An 18671-nucleotide genomic window follows, 5' to 3' on the forward strand; every position below is an offset into this window, starting at 1 on the left:
TAAGTACAGCCTTATTTGTATCATCTATGATACAAGATTGAAGAATAAAAAGGCTGTATGAGGCATCTAAATTCTATCTGCTTGATGTGGTAAAAAGTCGTGTAAATTAATCTTGTTCTCACTGTTGTTAATGTTATAGACAAGATTATCTGTATCCTAGCTATGTGCTTTATCAGTATAACTGGTTCCTATTATCAGTCCCGACATTTGGCTGATCTATTATTTAGTGAACAAACTCCTTTGAGTTTGTTTAGGCAGCGCCGTAAGTGGTTGGATTGGTGCTGGCTTTTTGTCCACATACATGCCTAAAGAGCAAACTATCAACACAGATTACTGGAAGGCTTTCATAATACTACATGTGTGTGAGTGAAACCAGAAATGCTTGGATGATGCATTTGTGTGCATTTATCATATAGTCAAATTCATGTAGAATGTAGATCATACATTGTTAAGGTTTATTATTTCATAAAAAGATATATAAAGTGTATGTCAACTTTGGAGTACCTTTCAGTTTTCCTTAATCTATAGTCTATTAAGTATTATTACAAGGATTATGTTCCTGGATTGTCATTATGATACAAAGAGAAAATTATGATAATCTTATTAATACTCAATAATATGCGTAATGGTACAATGTGCAGTTTTGGGGAGGAGGAATGCAGACCAATACCGTAAATGCATTTAAGTTTGCAGGGATTTAATTTCTCGGTAGCGTTTAAATTATCTGTTTGCAGTGGTATTGTCTTATACTGTAGTCACATACTGTAGATGAAAAGCGTTTCTGCAGCTGGTGGTTTTGAGCTCGTGATAAAGTTAACATGCAAACATAAATTTTAAAACCACTGCAAACATTTCAACATTTACCTTACCAACAAGGGTCATTGATTTGTCTGGCTGTTTTTATAAATATAAATCATAACTGATGACATATTTAGCTCAGTCTGGATCTTCAAGTTCAAGTGTTTGTTTTTTGACAGCCTTTGCATCTAGATTAAGATCAAAGTTTAAACATAGGCTGTAACAAAATTTGCGTTTTTCATGTTACAAATGATAGTTGTAAAGCTATATTTATCTCTAAGTCTAAGTATAGCATTTTCCTTTTTGTTTGTCTGTTTCTGCATTATAGATATAATGATCTTTGGTATGTGGGTGGGTGTTGTGAACTCAAAGGTCAAGGTTGATCATGTGCCATCTGGCAGCTAACATGGGTACTGCAGCAAAACCTGCTTTGGTATCATAATGATTCATATATTTCTACTGCCTGGCTAGACAAGTCAAGTCAAAGTTTATTGCATAATGCCAAAAAACAGTTGGAAATGGTCAGACGTTTCGGATAGTATCCACTATCTTTCATCAGTGACACTGAAGAGATCTTGCAGAAACTGTTTTTTTATACCCTACCTATGAATGCAAAAGAGTTGATGCCAGATTATCATTGCATAACACCATACATTTTTACAGTTGTACTATATTTGAAATTCCATTTGAAGTATTTTTGAAGTACTGTACTGACATTTATGATAAAACCATTGTCCTTGAAAGATAAGGAGAGTGGTTATTTTTGAAGTATGATGTAACCATCATATTTGAAGTACATGTTTGATATAACCATTGTTTTTGAAGTATGATTTAACCATTGCCCTTGAAAGATAAGAACAATGGTTATTTTGAAGTGTGATATATGCATTATTTTTTTATATAGCATTTAGGATATAACCATTGTCCTTGAAAGAGAAAGATAAGGGTTAAAATAAACATCAATCATTATAACCTGATGCTTAGATCTAGAAATATTTCATTCCAATATTATTCAGTGATCTTTCTTTTACTGTTGTTGAATATTTCTCTTTATTTTTTTTCTATGTAGATTGTTTTCATCTATTTTTTTTTATCATCCCATATCAGGGCTCAAAATACTGGGTGCATGTGCACCCAGGTGCACCCAAAATTGGAGCTGTGCACCCAATTATTTTCTGTGGGTACACAGGGTGCACCCAAATATTTTCTTGGGTTTATGTATGTAAAGATATCAAAGTATACTAGTATACATTTTATTCCTGACATCTAAGTATTAGAAAGATAATAAGAATGTCTGTCATGGTGCTTGTTTAAGAATTTGATAGCTTGTAACTAAGTTTTGTTATTAGGTTTTTTTGACATTCTACTTAAATTTAAGTAGTGCACCCCAAAATTTTTTGGTGCACCCAATTTTTTAAGCTGGGTGCACCAGTGCACCTAATTCCAAAAATGAATTTCGAGCCCTGCATATAGAGACATGATACTTGATAGACCCATGTCAGTCATGATGTTACACATATATGTAGTCCTAATACTAGTCTATGTCTGAGAAATTTAGCCAGGATTATTCTGTCCTCCTTACATGACCTATACATCTGCTTTAGCTCAGTGGTGAATGGTACACCATAATGACAGGCTCAGTCCAGATGTTTTCTGTAATCCCCTAGTGACTGTGATGCCCTCAATACCAAACATATCCCATCATGATGTTTCATTGTTAGCCTGGATGTTGGACAGTTGCCAGTCACAGAACACCCTTCTACCATTGCAATTTTGAAAATCTGGAATGATTGTATATTGGTCAACTCTTCCCATTTACGTAGACCTGCTCTACGCTGTGGGCTACACAATAGCCTGTAGCTGGATTCTTGACTTCTAAGGATCTCAGTAAATATTTATCTAACTTGTAGAATTTCCCTGCAATTGGGGGCATGATGGCCCTAGAACCTGTGAACAAGCTACTGCCTGCATAGGCCCTGGAAACAGTCTGGCATCCAGGCTACATAACACAAATTGCATTGCACTGCAGTTTGGCTGCAAGGGAAAATTGGCACGAATTGGAAAGTTGGCACAATTTGGGGATACCCATATTAATAGTACCCCAAATCTCTAAACTGCAATTGCTTTTATAGATTAGAAAAGTCAGGGCTCAAAATTCATTTTCTTTATTAGGTGCACTGGTGCACCCAAGCTAAAAGATTGGTGCACCAAAATTTTTGGGGTGCACCACATAAAATAAAGTAGAATGTCAGCATGGCACGTATACAGTTTAGGAGCGTCAAAAATTCGATAAACCCAATTAATTATTATAAACCCAATTCGCACTGGTGCACCCACGAAAAAAAAATTGGGTGCCCAGCTACTGTTTTGTGCACCAAGGTGCACATGCACCCAGTATTTCGAACCCTGAAAGTTCACATGCAACAAAGCTGGAGTGTAAGGTCTTTTCAAACATTGATATTAAGCACCATTGCACACTGTTGTAAAATATCTTCTTACAGTCTTATGTTATTTTCCATGAGCCATGATTACCTTACCACTATGGATTGAGGCTGGGCGGACAGCAGAATTAAAATTGTCTGAGAAAGGAAAATGAAATTATTGGTACGCAAGGAATAATGATTACTCTTATGGTACCCGTGCATTCAATTACTGCTTCTAGATAACTTGCTAGAGATGTGAACATTGCCAAAAATATTGAAGAGGTCTTATACATATTTGGAACAATATGATCTCATCACCTTTGACCCAAGCTCTTAGTAATAATTGTGCAATCTAATCTCATAGCTTGATGTGAAATTCTAGGAATATTGATAACATGTAATACAGTATATATTATAAAGAAATGGAAACCTTGCGCTAATTTCACATACATGTATGGAAGGAGGGAGGTTAAGTTTCAATTTATTTTCTTCCCTTTCTAAGAAATGTCTTGAGCTAGTTAAAAGACCAAATGTTTGGACTTCAATGAAATCAAAGCAACAGTAGTATTTGCCCTGCAGCTACCAGAGTCCCAGAACAATATTGATATCTACATAGAATATTGTATACTTTGACTGACAGTGTTTTCTGCATGTGACATCTTTACAACAGGTGTGGATATGATCAATAGTACTTAAAAAACTGCCCTTTTCTTCTCTTGTGTTACATGTACTAGTATATAACTGCAGCGTTACATTCTTTTATGTACCTCTGGTCTCTTACACATGTTTGTGCATTTGGCACTTGTCTGTACTTCACAGCATTTTCCTTGTATTTGACAGGGGAAAAAATTGCTGTGAGGCCTAGGAAAAAAAATGTTGTGTTTCCTGTTTCAGCCCTGAAAAAATTAGGGTCGGTAGGTAGGGATTATCTTTTTTTTCTTGTATTCTTTTTTAGGCTGGCCAAAACTGTAGTGATACATATTTCGATATAGTTGAACAAAGTAAACTGAAATGCATGCGGACACTTGTCTTTTAATGTCAAACTTTAATTTTGTGCGTGATAGATACATTTATCTTTCATTACACAGGACAAGCAGTGTTTTACTTCAATAGGAAGCAGGCTGAATAAAAATTCTAAGTGGAAGCTATGTGACTCCACTGCCCACCCCCAAAAAAAGTCTAGGGTCGGCAGGTTTTTTTAGGGTAGGTAGGGAAACAGGAAACACAACATTTTTTTTTCCTAGGCCTGACAGAATCCTACGTACATGAGATTGACTATCTTGCATCTAGAAATTCATAGTCGTACATTTGTATTTGGCAACTAATAGATTCCAAGCAATATTACACATGTAAATATCATTATTTACAAACTGTAGCAGTACAAAAGACATATATGCTAATTTGTACACTTTAGAACAATGCTCTGATGTGCCCCCATAAGATTGTTAGTCCATTTACTAGTGATCTCTCAAGTTATTAAAGTTGGACATTAGTTAGAGGACCTCGCTTCTTGTGGGAAAATTACTTACATGTAGATACCCCAAGGCAGGTGATTCCTAACAAAGGACAAGTGTTGAAATGAGAAGAACTGCAGGGCAAAGGTTAGTGGGTGCAACAATTTTTGTGACAATGAGACCACAGGTGGAACATTTTGTGTGACAATGAGACCACAGATTGTCTCTTTGTGAACCTCCTTGACCTTTGACCCTATTGACACCTGGTCATATTGTGTATAACTTGATAAGAAAGAAAACCACTTTGTTTAGACCTTGAAGCTTGATCACTTTCACACAGGAAAACTTCAGTTGTCCACGAAATTTGAAGAAAAAAAAGGCATGATGGCCCCTCCCCTTTGATTGGAAAGTACAGTAGTGGTAAGCCTAAGAGCTGCAGTACCAGTACCACCTGCTATGTGGTGCTTTGTGTGATGCTTGTAGTGACAGAGATACTTGCAAATTCCAGCCAAATCTAATAAGGTTAATTGCAAACTCCCAGTAAAGGCAACTTTTAAACAGCGATATGATCAAGTTTGTATTGAATGGTTTGGCAAGTCCATTTATGTTTTCTTTATTAGAATTTTTAAAACTTCAATTCATTTTCTTTTGTCTATTTCTAAAATATTTCCAACATCCTTTTCTTGTCCATCTACCAGCTAGATACAACTAGATGTACTGTCCTGAGTTGTTTGTGTTGTTTCTGCACATACAATTTGTCCTCATATAACATCAGTACATGAAAGATTCAAAAGTATATGATGAATAATATTTCAAATAGCTCTGGGGCCCTTTGTAATGGAGCTATGTGGCCGATTGTCTGATCATCAAAGTGAGTTTTGAGATTTGCGACATTATCACCTATGGCAACCAGGAAACATAATTTACAATTACAAATTTCAAGGAAAATCGCTCATTGGTAGTCTAATTTACAAGACTTATTTGTATAAAAGACAGTTCTGTTATAGCATTCTCAATTTTTCTCAAACAATATAATAGGATTTTTTAGTCATCCCATGTTGCCTTTTGCAACCTTATTTTTGTTGGATCACTCACTCACTCACTCACTCACTCACTCACTCACTCACTCACTCATGGCAAAAATAATGCAAAGTAGTTTTAGAAAAGAAAACATGAATTTGCAAGCAAATATTTACCTTCACATGGGCTAGCCTAATAAGCTACATTGTACTGCTCAGTTTAATTTTACTCAAACACATTCATACAAACATGAATATATGGTGACCAGCACCTCCAGTTATGCCCTGCCACTTGCTACATTATGTAATCATACACCATGTGGTGCTTACTAATTCACCAGTAATTGTAGTGACAGTCATCTAGTACAGGTCATTGACCTTATTTGTTTGGCGAAGAAGAAGTAGAGGAAAAAAGGAGGAAAAAGAATATGTTTCCTTTATGTGATGGTAAATATGAAAAATATAGTGAGGCTGGTGGTAAGTTCCCTTCGTTCATGGGATACATATACATTGTCTATCCTTTGTGGAGTAGGTACTTTGGATAATGATTTGATTATCGGATATTGGAAAATAAGTACTGCTCAAGGTATTGTGTATAATGATGCTCAGAAAATTGATAATGCTAGTAATATCTCTCAGTCACAATACAACAGGGTGCTAACATTGCAACATACGGGTTCTGTGACTTCTGTCAAAATAACCATTGTATTCTTTGTTTGCACCTCTTATTTGAAGTATCACATTTCTAACGGACAAAAGCAGAGCACTAGACGCACACATGAAGAAGAATGCAGACGTTGAAAGGTGGCGGTTAGTATATAAACATAAAGATGTCAAACAGAGCTTACCCTCAACAAGACTACATGTTACGCTTCTCTCAACAAATGCTTGTTCTTTACACCTGCCTTTGCAAAATTCGTTCACACTGTCCTATTGTCACACCTGTTCTTGTAAAGCCGTTTATTTTCTTACAATACACAAGGGGCACGTTGTCTGAATGGCACCACTGCACATGAAAGATTTTCCGTTACACCAAAGGTAATAGCTGAGTGATTGTAAGAATGTGGCCGCTTGCTGCGAGGTGCCACATTCCCCACTTTAAGTTTGACCTTTGCTTGTCCCAGTTGTTTTTTTCAAAACAAGAAGTCTGTTAGTCATTAGGTTGGATCTCACAGACATCTAGGGTTGGGCTGTCAGCATTCTATATATGATGATTGCGCTCAGCTTATCAAGGCAGGCGTGCGGTCATAAGCATTCTATTTATTGATCTAGAGACAAGCTACGCAGGGCAACAACTCCATACCGATGCAAGATTAAGGATTTGAAAGAAGAAATCCGTTGGGGAGGACTCTGGTGCTAACCCGTTGTGCAAGTAGGCTGTAAAACTACTGGGCGATCGTCAGGGTGGTTTATAATTATGTCGTAAAGTCGGTAGGAAAATCACCAAGAAGTAGTTAACGTGTCTTTGAAGAAGTCATTTCAACCAAGACGGTAGTGTCTGTGGGTCACCACCAAATAACTGTCCTAGTTAGCGAATTCCAATCCAGTATCAGGTCTTATCTTAGGGTGAATCGTTTGGTCTTGGCCGTGTCTGGGGCCCTCACAATATGAAGGAAAAGATGGAGAAAGGGGAGGTCGAAAACAACGCGCCTGTTATAGAGAATGGAGACAAGATCATACCGATGGATGATCCTCTACAGGAGATAAAGGATTTCCTTCGAAGGAAGGACCTGAGAGGCCGGGCAAAGGTGCGCAGACAATATGTGGAGAATATAATGGCAAAGGCCATGAAGAAGAAGAAGAGGTATGTACCTGTGTTAGAGCTTGTTGTGAATCAAGAGATCAAAAGTACAGTACTTTAAGTCTGACCTAGTATTCGAGTGTTGACAGTAGTTCTAATTATATGTTTAATGTTTGTTTTGGTGCGTTTTTAGTGTTGGTAGGCCCCAAACAACCTCTGTGCTAGTGCTGCTGTTTCTTTAAAAATTAAAGTCTGTCAAATATTCTGCAAAAGAGAATGATACAGTACTTGACTCAGTATTTGAGTCAGTTGACAGTGGTTCTAATTATATGTTTAACGTTTGTTTTGGTGTCTGTTTAATTAGTGTTGGCAGGACTCAAACAACAGTCTCCATTTTCGCTGGTATTTCGTTGAAAAATTTCAGTCCGTCCAAAATTCTCCAAAAGAGAATGATACAGTACTTGAACCAGTATTCGAGTCCATTGACAGTTCTAATTATATGTTTAACGTTTGTTTTGGTGCCTTTTTAAGTGTTGGCAGGACAGAAACAAACTCTATGTTAGTGCTTGTAATTCGTTAAAAAATTTAAGTCTGTCCAAATTTGTACAAAAGAGAAAGATACAGTACTTTGACCCAGTATTCGGTCAGTTTATTGTGGTTCTAATTATATGTTTAACGTTTGTTTTGGTGTCTTTAAGTGTTGGCAGGATGCAAACAACAATCTGCGCTCGTGCTGGTCTTTCGTTAAAAGATCATAAAGTCTGACCAAAATTCCTCAAAGCAAATTGATATTGTATATGCTTGTATGAAAATTTCAAAGGCTGGCTTAACGTCTTCCATTCTGATTTTGAGTCCGTGACCCCATTCTTGCCCCCGAAGCAGTGCCCCATAAACATAAAGGTGCCGATGCCATAACCCTTGTTGGTAGAAGAGTAATGACTTGAAATAACTGCCGACCAAGTCAAGTGTTGGCTCGGGAATTTTAATTCAGCTCACATACTAACTACAACCTCTAAGTATGGATGTGAATCTGCAGTTCAATATTGTTTAGTCAGTGAGAAACTGTTACAGATAGAATTCAATGTCTTGGTCATTTTTATTGCACAGGGATACCATTGGCTCAATTTTAATTGAACATGTCAATATTGAGTGTTGCTTGGGCCTTGGAAAAAATATTGTATTTCCAGTTATCCAATTGACCCTAGGAAAACCTGCCGACCTTAGCCATTTTCTTGTCAGTGGATGGCAAAGGGCATAAAGTTTTCAATTTGATATCTAAGGTGGCAAAATTCAAACCAGACTTCCTGATGCAAGAATATATAGTGAGCATTGTGCTTCTCTGCTCAGTTTATATGACTTACGCTTGTACAATCAGGGTTAGACAAGTTTTCAAAAATTCACTTGTCCTATCGGGCAAGTACATTAAAAATTTACTTGCCCAAACCAAAATTTCACTTGCCCAAAATTTAGATTACATTTTTCTATGTGTTTTCACTTTCATAAATTTTCATTTTTGTTAAGAGACCACGTCTAGCAAAATAATAGACCTTAAGTTAAACGAGGACAGCACCAACAACAAAATCAATGTCTCTACTGGCTTAAAAATGACATGGTCAATATAGGCAGGCATTCAGCCCCATGTGCTGTCACACTCAGTGGTAATTTGAGCGGGTCACATCTGGAAATTCTTACTTGCCTGTCGGGCAAGTGGGGAAGCACTTCTGCTTGCCCGAACAGCACTTTTACTTGCTGGGACAATCGGGCTAATGGACTTGTTTATCCCTGACAATGAATAAGAATGATATGTTACATTGCTATAATATAGGGTATTTCTTTGATCATATCCTGCGAGATCTAAATATAAGAGAAACCCTACCTAGCACCTTTTTCAGGACTGAAGTGTAGGAAAATGTAGCATGTTTTCGCTAGGCCTTGCTGTGACAAGTCAAATCATGTATTTTTGGTTGGGCCGTTGATAAATGTCTTCGTCCCAAGTGATATGTGTTGTGAAGATTACCTTCAGTGAGATGAGTTAGTGTGTTATGTCGAAGGGCGGTTATACCGGCTATATAGGTACAGATACGGATAAAGATCAGATACCACAGTTAATAGTCAGGTCACATCTTTAAAACGTCCAGACGTTACGTCACTGGCAAACGTTTGACACTGTTGCAGATAGATATGCTCACTTAATCACACAGGGTTATGTGCAGGTGAAAATGATTATATTGTAATCAATATTTTTCTTGGTTATTGCATGGAAGTTCAATCTGTTTCCAGTTCATGCATGTCTAAGTATATCATGTACATTGTACCTTACATTAGACCTACATTGATTATTGTAGTACTTGTACTAGTTAACAATTTTTCAGCATTTGTGATTTACATGAATCACATTTTCAGATAGTTCACATTAATACATGTTAGACATTCAGGTGATACAATGTAGCAGTTTTATATTAGAAACAAGTTTTAGGGATTATAAGGCACACTATACCTACTCAATTGAAGCTTTATGATATATAATGCATTGAAACACTTTCCAAAGTAAGGCTGTTATTACATTGTATGGACTTGAAGTTGAAGTTGAATGGAGCTAGGACAAGATAGCTACTTTGGATAGTAGTGGACTTATAAGACTTTGGTCAAGTGCTTTGTCACCAATAAATTAAGATACAGTATGTAAGCTAAGCTGCTTGCATGCAGCATTTTTGCCCTAGTCAGTTTTGCAATTTGAATCAATGACTTACTTCTTAGACATGTATGAGAATATGTGTCTTGTTTATACTATAGAAGGGGGCACTGGTTAGGTACTCAGCAGTGGTTCTATGCATCAGTGCATGTTATATCACACTATGACTGTATGAGTCTACCTGGAAAACTTCCAAGTTTACATCCAGCTGTGCTTTAGCCAAGATCCATGCTGACTTACTGCAGCAATTACTTTGTTTGAATGATTTAGTGCCATAAATGTTGCAGTGGAAGTTTTCATTGTGAACTGCTCCCAAATGAATGGAGATTGTTTCCAAGGAGTGACTTCACACTGGAATGGAAAATAGAATGGGCGGGACCACAGCAGAGGTGCTAATTTTCACACTCCTCCCCTCTAATTAACTATATGGACTCTGAAACTACAGTATACATAAATGATAAACTTCACTACAACATTGGTAGATACTGATGTTCTAATGTGAAATAGCTAGATGATTTTGAAATGCAGAATGGCAAGAAGAATACAACTTTACAAGAAATGATGTTTATTCCTTCTTGTTCATTTGGATTTTTTTCCACAGAAATTTGTTGGGAGCTCTCCTTTTCATTCTCCAATTTGTAATTGTATCAAATTGTAAAGGAAGAAAAGCATTCTTGCAGTTGAAAGAACGAACATACTGATTTCAGTAATCCAAACTTTCATGCCAAAGCTGCTTGTGTTACAAAATTGTAACATTGTTGTCACACTTGCGGGAAAACGAGCAAAGCGAATTGCTCGCAAGTGTCTCAAACTAATGTACTTCACGAAGATGGATTGCAAATGAGACAGATCGAAGAAAATCCAAGCCAATCAAGAGAGTTCACAGTGCAAAAATCGATCCTGATCATTTCATTTTGGTCGTCGGAGTCGATGTTTCATCTGCTTGTTTGTTTATGTTTTATTGTGAACGGGGTCTGAGTTTTGGTATTCCAAGTGGCTTTGACACCCTGGAACTGTATTATTGTTGTAACAGTCACTTCACTTTATCATGCCTAGTATATACAGTGGTAAGGGCTTGTTGTCATTACATGCTTGAGGGTGTGTGATGATAACTCTCAATTAGCTAATTGGGTTCCGAAACGACTCCATAAATAAACAGATTTGCATGTTTAAAGGGGCATTTTGTAATTCACACAGTAGTAATTGGGCTATTCAAGACAATAGTACCAATCGTCTAGATATGAATATGAAAGGAGGCTTCCATTGAGCCAATCCTTTGATCTAGTTTATTTATCTCAAGCTTTTGCTGCTGCAGTATTGCATTGAACCACAAGGGGGCATTGATCAGCTTGCAAACCTCCTGTTGCTCTGTGCTACATAATCTCCAAGCAGATGTAAAAAGGCAAAATCATTATGTTTTTCCTTGTCATGCAGAGTAGTGGGCATTTCTACTTTCTGTAAAACTAAAAGGCCCACTGCTCTGCAGGACTGAGAACTTTAGAAATGTTACAATTTTGCCTTTGCACATCTGCTTGGAGGTACATGTGTAATATACCCTAGACATTGGGAGATATATGTGGTATGATATTATGTGTATATTAAACCATGCACATTGGCCATCCTTCCTGTTGATAGACTTTGACATCCAGAATGTTCTTTCCATTAATGGAGACAGGTCTAGAAAATAGTTCTGTATCCATTTCTAATGGGTTTTGACAATAGCAAGGATGTTATGTACAATACAGCGGCCTTGACTATATAGTGTGTCTAACCAACTGCTGCAGTCCTTGACTCCTATATGATATACATGTAGTCCATAACTCCTATATGATATAGTCCTTGACTCCTATATGAATCATATTATGATATAGAAGTTCAACCATTGCCAAGTAGAATTGCCAGTTTCAACTTTGGAATATAATATTTTATTGCATAAACCTTTTGTCATGAGAATTAGTTATATATAAAAAAAAAATTATATTAGTATCATTTGCATCACGGCATTTGGTAGAGTACAAGATACTACATCTAGTGAAAAAACTGCATGGCACTCAGAAATATTTCATTGCGGTCCAAATGAAATTGAAACTTTGTTCGAATTGCACCAAGACAATACTCGTGGTTTGGGATCGCTGTTCCAAATTAGTTTTCCTGGTAATTTGTGAATTTGCCCTGTTAGAGCTTGCGGCAAGCCCCATCAGTTGACCTCAAACACTGCCAGACGAGCCACATGTTCAAGCTGATACTTCAGGATTCATTTGAATTACCTGCACTTGATTAGATGCACCCTGCTCTCTCACAGATAAGAAACCACTGTAATATCACTTGATGTTTTCCTGGAGGCTCCTATGATGGCATAAGGCCTAGGGAAAAAATTGTTGTGTTTCCTGTGAAAGAACAGAGTAGACACAGGAAGAAACAATATCATGACGCCTGGGATTTAATACCGGCCGATCACAAACCCAACACGCAACCGATTACGCTAAAAGGTTGACAGCCATTTGGCAATGGTCCGTTGGCAGTGCTTGAACCCCACTGTTTCGGTACACTTGTTTCCCGACCTACCCTAGAAAAATTTGCCGACCCTAGACTTTTTTGGGATGGACAGTGGAGTCACATAGTTTCCAGTTAAAATTTTTATTCAGCCTGCTTGCTATTTAAGTAAAAAAAACTGCTTGTCCTATCTACTAGTAATAAAAGATAAATGTATCCATAGATTTGTAACCATTATGCACAAAAGTTTGACATTGAAAAATGATAAGTGTTCTCCTGTATTTTCAGTTTCAATTTTTTAAACTATATTGCATCACTAGAGTTTGGGCCAATGTCTTGAAAAAAAAATGATTTTAAACAAAAAGAAGATAATCCCTACCTACCGACCCTAATTTTTTCAGGACTAAACAGGAAACACAACATTTTTTTTCCTAGGCCTAGTAAGGCTATTTCTGGAGCCTCTTGAGTGACTGACAACAGGGTAATGAGATAGAGGCTCCGTGCCATGTCCCTGGCAAGGGCAGGAGGACGGAATCACGGCAAAAGGCTCAATAGGAACACTACCAAAAATGGTTTTTCTTATTTTTCTTGTTTTCTTATGGAGAGAAAGATTTTCTTCGGTAAAGAAAATTCAAGGAAAGTAAGAAACTCTCTGCAAAATCTCTGTATGTTAGTTCTTGGAGAAAGAGTTTTTCTCTATTTTTTCTTAAGTGAAGAAAGTATTTCTATTAAGATACTTGCCAACAAGAATTTTCTAGAAATTTAAGAAAAACTTTATTTTTCAATCTTACCATAAGATTCATTTTCTCTAAGATCAAACAGAGTATTCCATAGATTCTAACCGTAAGATCTTTAATCTTGTCATTTTTCAATTTCTACATAAAATCTTGGTTTGCTAGAAGAACATTCTTGACTTTTCTTGATTTTCTTATACAGGGAGTTTGAGAAAGATGATTCTTGTTTTTCTTTCTAACAATTAAGAAGATACAAGAACTTTTTTCTTCACTTTCTTGACCAAATAATGTTAAGAAAAAGAAGAAAAAAAGAAACTCTAAAACAAGATATGACAAGCATAAAATTCACAAATGTTTTTATTTTCCTTATCCAGAAAGTTTAAGAAAGATAATTCTTGATTTTCTTGGTTATGTTTAAGAAGATACAAGAATTCTTTTCTTCACTTACTTGATCAAATATAGGTTTGAAAAATTATAAAATCAAGAAATCAAAACAAAAAGTTACAACTAGCATAAAATTCTTTAATGTTATGTTTTCCTTATTCAAAAAGCTTAAGAAAGATGCTTCTTGTTTTTCTTGGTAATGTTTAAGATATACTAGAATATATTTCTTAACTTTCTTGATTGAGAAAAACAAGATATTTTTTGGGGTTCATGGCACCTAGAGATAGTTGCAAGATATAACATTTATAATATAGTTGAATAGTATGGTAACCTTTCTTTTGAAATTTCTGTTGGTGACCAAGCTATGTTTATTTCAAAGTTATGTTTTGCTTTCTTCAAATCAAAACCCATTTGGTGTCTTTGTTAAGAATTAGTCTTGGTAACAAGAAAACATTTCTTGATTTTCTAGCATATCTTGTCATGTGACTTTTTCTGAACTCCTGATTGGTTTATTTGTATCTCAGAGTACTGTTGGGCTACCCCAGGTGGTCCATCTCTATTTTGAACAGTTATAAGAAAATATTTCTTAACATTTCTTGTTTTTCTAGCCTCTCTGGTCATGTGACTTTTTCTGAACCCCTGATTGGTTGATCTGTATCCCAGAGTACAGTTGGGCTACCCCATCTCCATTTTGAACAGAGTGACAGTTGCAGCAGCTCAGTTCACTACTCTTTGTATCAGTTGATGACTCGTGCCAGTTTTACAGCCAAAAGTACGGTAAAAGGGACCATGATCATGTGAGGCACTGGTGACTGGGTTCAATTTGCTAAAAATCAACAACTATGCAGCGGAAACAGCTGGGAACAAGATATGAAGGATAAGGTAAGTGTGCCCCCCTCCCCCACCTTGAAATACTTCAAGATAAAAGAAGTCCATGCATAGACTTTAGAGTATATAGGATTCAAAAGCAACAAGGCACAGAATCTTGACAAAGCAGTAGATATGGTGAGGCAAGGGTTGTTTCCATAGCTACATGTATATCCACCTTTTGGCTGCCAAATTCTATGTGCACATTGTATGTCTAATCAAAATAATCGTTGGGAGATTCCATTTCATATCACAGGGTTAGTCTGCTGTATTTCGGTTAAAAAACAAATTTCATTACGGTATCAAGTAAACATATATATCTATATGTGTCACCAGTGGGTTAAAGAATAGGTATATAGTACAATACATTACTGAAATTAATATATATTATTCAAAATTGTTTACTTGATACCTTTTTTGTTGTTTTGTGTAAGACTACGAAGTAACAAGGTCTTTCACTTTTTCTCTAGGTGTCTGGAGGTTTTGACCATACCAAATGTCAAGAATGAAAAGTTCACTGCAAGGGTTTGCTCTATTTTGGAATGTGATACTCTGAAACCATATGGAATAGTTATATCTAAGTTTATAGATTATGGCCTTAGCATATTCCGCTACAAAACAGCTACACTGCCATTTAAGTAATGCAATAATATTGCTGTAAATGCTTCCTTGAGAAGGGTAATGAATTTGAGATTTTTCTTCTTGTACCTATATCAAGATAAATAATTGGCAATTTGAATGTAAAGGAATTAATATGCTCCTTGGGTATTGGTTATATATTATTATAATACTATAGGAAATTCTACCATAATTATTGATGTTTGTCTGGTACTGTCATCGTAAAAGTATTTCCATTCAAAGACTGTTACTTTTGTGATCATACTTCATAAGTCTTATGTAAGAATGTGGTAATAAACATTCCTATACTATACACATAATTTGTTGAGATTTCTTCCTCTAACATTTTTGTAGTTGCTTAACTATTTAGTGATTTTCTGTTTTTAAGTATTTGACAGCAGGAATGATTGTTCAAGAAAGTGAATCTCAATGCAAGAGACAATTTCTTGGTGTGTCTTTAGGAAGGAAGAAATTCTTGAACCAGAAGCTGATTCTTGGTGCAAGTAAAATATTCCTGGTGCAAGATTTCCAGACTTGTACAGAGAATCACTGTCTAAGAGTAAGAGTATCAGTCTTAAGATTAGAAAGGAATTCTTGAGCAAGATCCTGAATCTTAGCACAAGACGCATATTCTGTTAACTGGTAACTTAGTTCTTTAGGACAGAAAGGTTTCCTTGCTTCCAAATAACTTTCAAGAAACTGATTCTAGGTTTGACCTGCTACCAGAATCTTAATCTTTGTACAAGATAATATATATTTGGTTTAAGACATCTATTCTTCAGGACGGAAGGTTATTCTTGTTGAAAGAATCTAAATCTTCATACAAGATGCATAATATGGTTAGTGAAAGAAGCAACAAGAAATTTATTATTAAGGACAGAAAGATTTTCTTGCTACAAGAACCTTTCAAGAAACATAATCTAGGTTTTCCTGCTATAAGATATTTAATCTTTGTTCTAGAATAAGATGATTTTTCTTAGTTTAGAGAACATTTATAGGTTTAAAACTATGATTAGATATAAATTCTGTACCACAGAATCATTCTTGTCACAAGAAGATTTATCTTAAGTTTTTAGTCCCAAAACTTTAAGAAAGAACAGCTTGGTCTGAGAAAAATATTCTAAGAAAACTTTCACCTTCTAACTGACATTTTCTTATTTTCTTATTTTCTCACACAGAGAATAATTTTCTTTGTGGAAGATAACTTTTCTTCCACAAAGATAAATAAGAATGGCATTTTTGGTAGTGAATGAGGCGGAGCATTTCAAGTAGTTAGAGTAGGAGTGCGAAGAAAGAAAGCATTTCAAGTATTACCTTAACCGCATGCTACAATTTCTGGGGAGGAAAATCGTGTTCATGACTTTAATGTCTGTGTTATGTCGGAATTCATTGAAATTTGGTTAACCTTAAGTTAAGTTGTGACACTTAGATTTTGTGGCAACTTAAAGATGATTGTGGCATCTTGGAGTTGGTTATCATGACAATCGTAGTAACACAATGCACAACAATTTGAAACAAAGCATATGTTTGCAGTAGAGCTGTGTGTATGTAACCTAGGTACAAAGTCATATACAAAAGGTGTACAGACCTGTACCTCAAAGATTTTGGTCTGTTAGTTATACTTGTATCCAACTGTCTTGTTTAGTGTTGAATTGTCATCTTTGTATGGTTATTTACATATTTGAGCATCAAATCAAGTCTATTTGTTTTGCAGTGTGAGAAGTTTGTGATAAAAACCATAAACATAAAAATAAAATCACTGCTAACATTTCATAGTTTACGGTATTCATGTCTAAATCATTACTGACGTATTCAGGAAGAAAGGAGTGAATCACTGCGTGATTATGCAAATGATCGGCTGAAATCTACTTGTGATACAGGAAGAACATGTCTAGCCAGACTCTTTTAAGTCATATCGTCTACGATCTCCATACAACTGGCTGTAGCTTTTTCAAGGGATATCAGGCAACCATTTGCATTATCCAAAGTGCAATATCTAACTAAGCAGTCTCGTACTAGTCTTAGCCATATTGTCTACCATCTCTATACAACTGTGGCTGTAGCTTTTCAAGGGATATCAGGCACTTGTCTCCAAAGTGTAAAACCTTGTCTGGGATTGAGAAGTTTTAAATTCTTTTAAGAAGTATGACCTCCAGAAATATCATATCGTCTATGATCTCAATACAACTGTGGCTGTAGCTTTTCAAAGGATACTGAAAGCTTAATATCTGATCCAGTTATTAAGCTGGGTTAATTATCCAAGACCAGCAAACAATAATGACCTGCTGTGAGGGAAATGATGGCCCAGGATGGGACGGTCAGTTTAATTTAGATAAAGGGAGCTTCTGAGTAAGGAGAAGGAAGAATGACTCAGTGGTCATCTCAAGAGACAGGCCCCCCAGGAGGGGAAGAGTATTTAAAGAGGAAAGCAGGAGGAGTTGTCACCATTCCTGCCAGTACAACATGGTACATAGTTCAGAGAAAGTCTACCATGCTGCAGGGTTCAGAAAATTCAACTACCTTCAACTGGGCAGAACAAGGATGGACAGGCCAGCCACTAGAGCCATAGCCAACAGGACGGATGAGGATCAGAGAAAAGCACCACCAGCGGGAAAGACTAGGGGCAGCAGAGACATTTGATATTAGTTTGTTGCTTGTGGCACCAGAGGACCAAACACCACCAGTAGGATGGAGTAACTGCAGCGGCAACAATAGTACCAGGCTTGGTAGTGCTAGTGGGCATTCATTGTCAGGGTGGAATAGGGCTGCTCCAAGGTATGTGTCAGTCATTTCAAGGCAGGATGGTGCTAAAGTTTGGTGGTTTAGCACATGGCAGCTCCCTTCATGGGTGCAGGTACGTACATTAGGGTAGTGAGAGGGCTTGTCCAAGGGGTATTGCTCATGGTGATCACACATGACAACCGATCCTACGGGGAGTACTGGTCTGTAAGTCAGTCAGAATGTAGGAATTGGTAATCGAGAAATGAAGTTTGGAAGGTTAGCTCTAGGATCCCGAAAGTGACACGGTTAATTTGCATGATCCAGACTGTAGTAGTGAACAGTCTCAACACAAGCAGATAAGATAAGGGTCCCCACAAAGACAGGTTGAATTATACATACTTAGATGGAACTGTAAGGGAATAGCAGATCTAGAGAGTAGGGTACTACTAGTAACCAGTAACTTGCAGGCCGGTTACCCTTGTAACCTGAAGTTTCAAGAAGTCACCCTATGTCTTCGCAAGCTTCTTAATATATAGCAGTTGAGGTATATCGATGACAGTAATTCACTATAATAGGGTAGAGATTTGGTGCGGAGTTATAACAGAATCCTCCCATTGCATTAGATAACCAACCTCAGTATGTCCAGGAATGATCTTGCAGGGAAGGAAACAAGATCTATGTTGTCAGAATTTGGTTAAGCAAGTACACAATAATACGGGAGAAGGTT

At 36.6% G+C, this 18671-nt stretch overlaps 1 protein-coding gene across 10 annotated transcripts in view; it reads left to right on the plus strand.

Moving 5' to 3' along the window:
* LOC118415250 (SRSF protein kinase 3-like) overlaps positions 1-18671 on the plus strand; it is a 66169-nt gene that overhangs the window by 9463 nt on the left and 38035 nt on the right. Inside the window, exon 1 of one of the 10 annotated variants that reach the window (XM_035819698.1) lies at positions 7183-7498. The exons of the other annotated variants lie outside the window; for them this stretch is intronic. Coding sequence (XP_035675591.1) covers positions 7302-7498 — 197 coding nt within the window. The 5' untranslated portion in view covers positions 7183-7301. Of the gene's footprint in view, positions 1-7182; positions 7499-18671 lie in introns of those variants that run through there. 10 annotated transcript variants of the gene reach the window in all.

This window comes from Branchiostoma floridae, chromosome 5, assembly GCF_000003815.2.
Source record: "Branchiostoma floridae strain S238N-H82 chromosome 5, Bfl_VNyyK, whole genome shotgun sequence".
Taxonomy (NCBI): Eukaryota; Metazoa; Chordata; class Leptocardii; order Amphioxiformes; family Branchiostomatidae; genus Branchiostoma; species Branchiostoma floridae.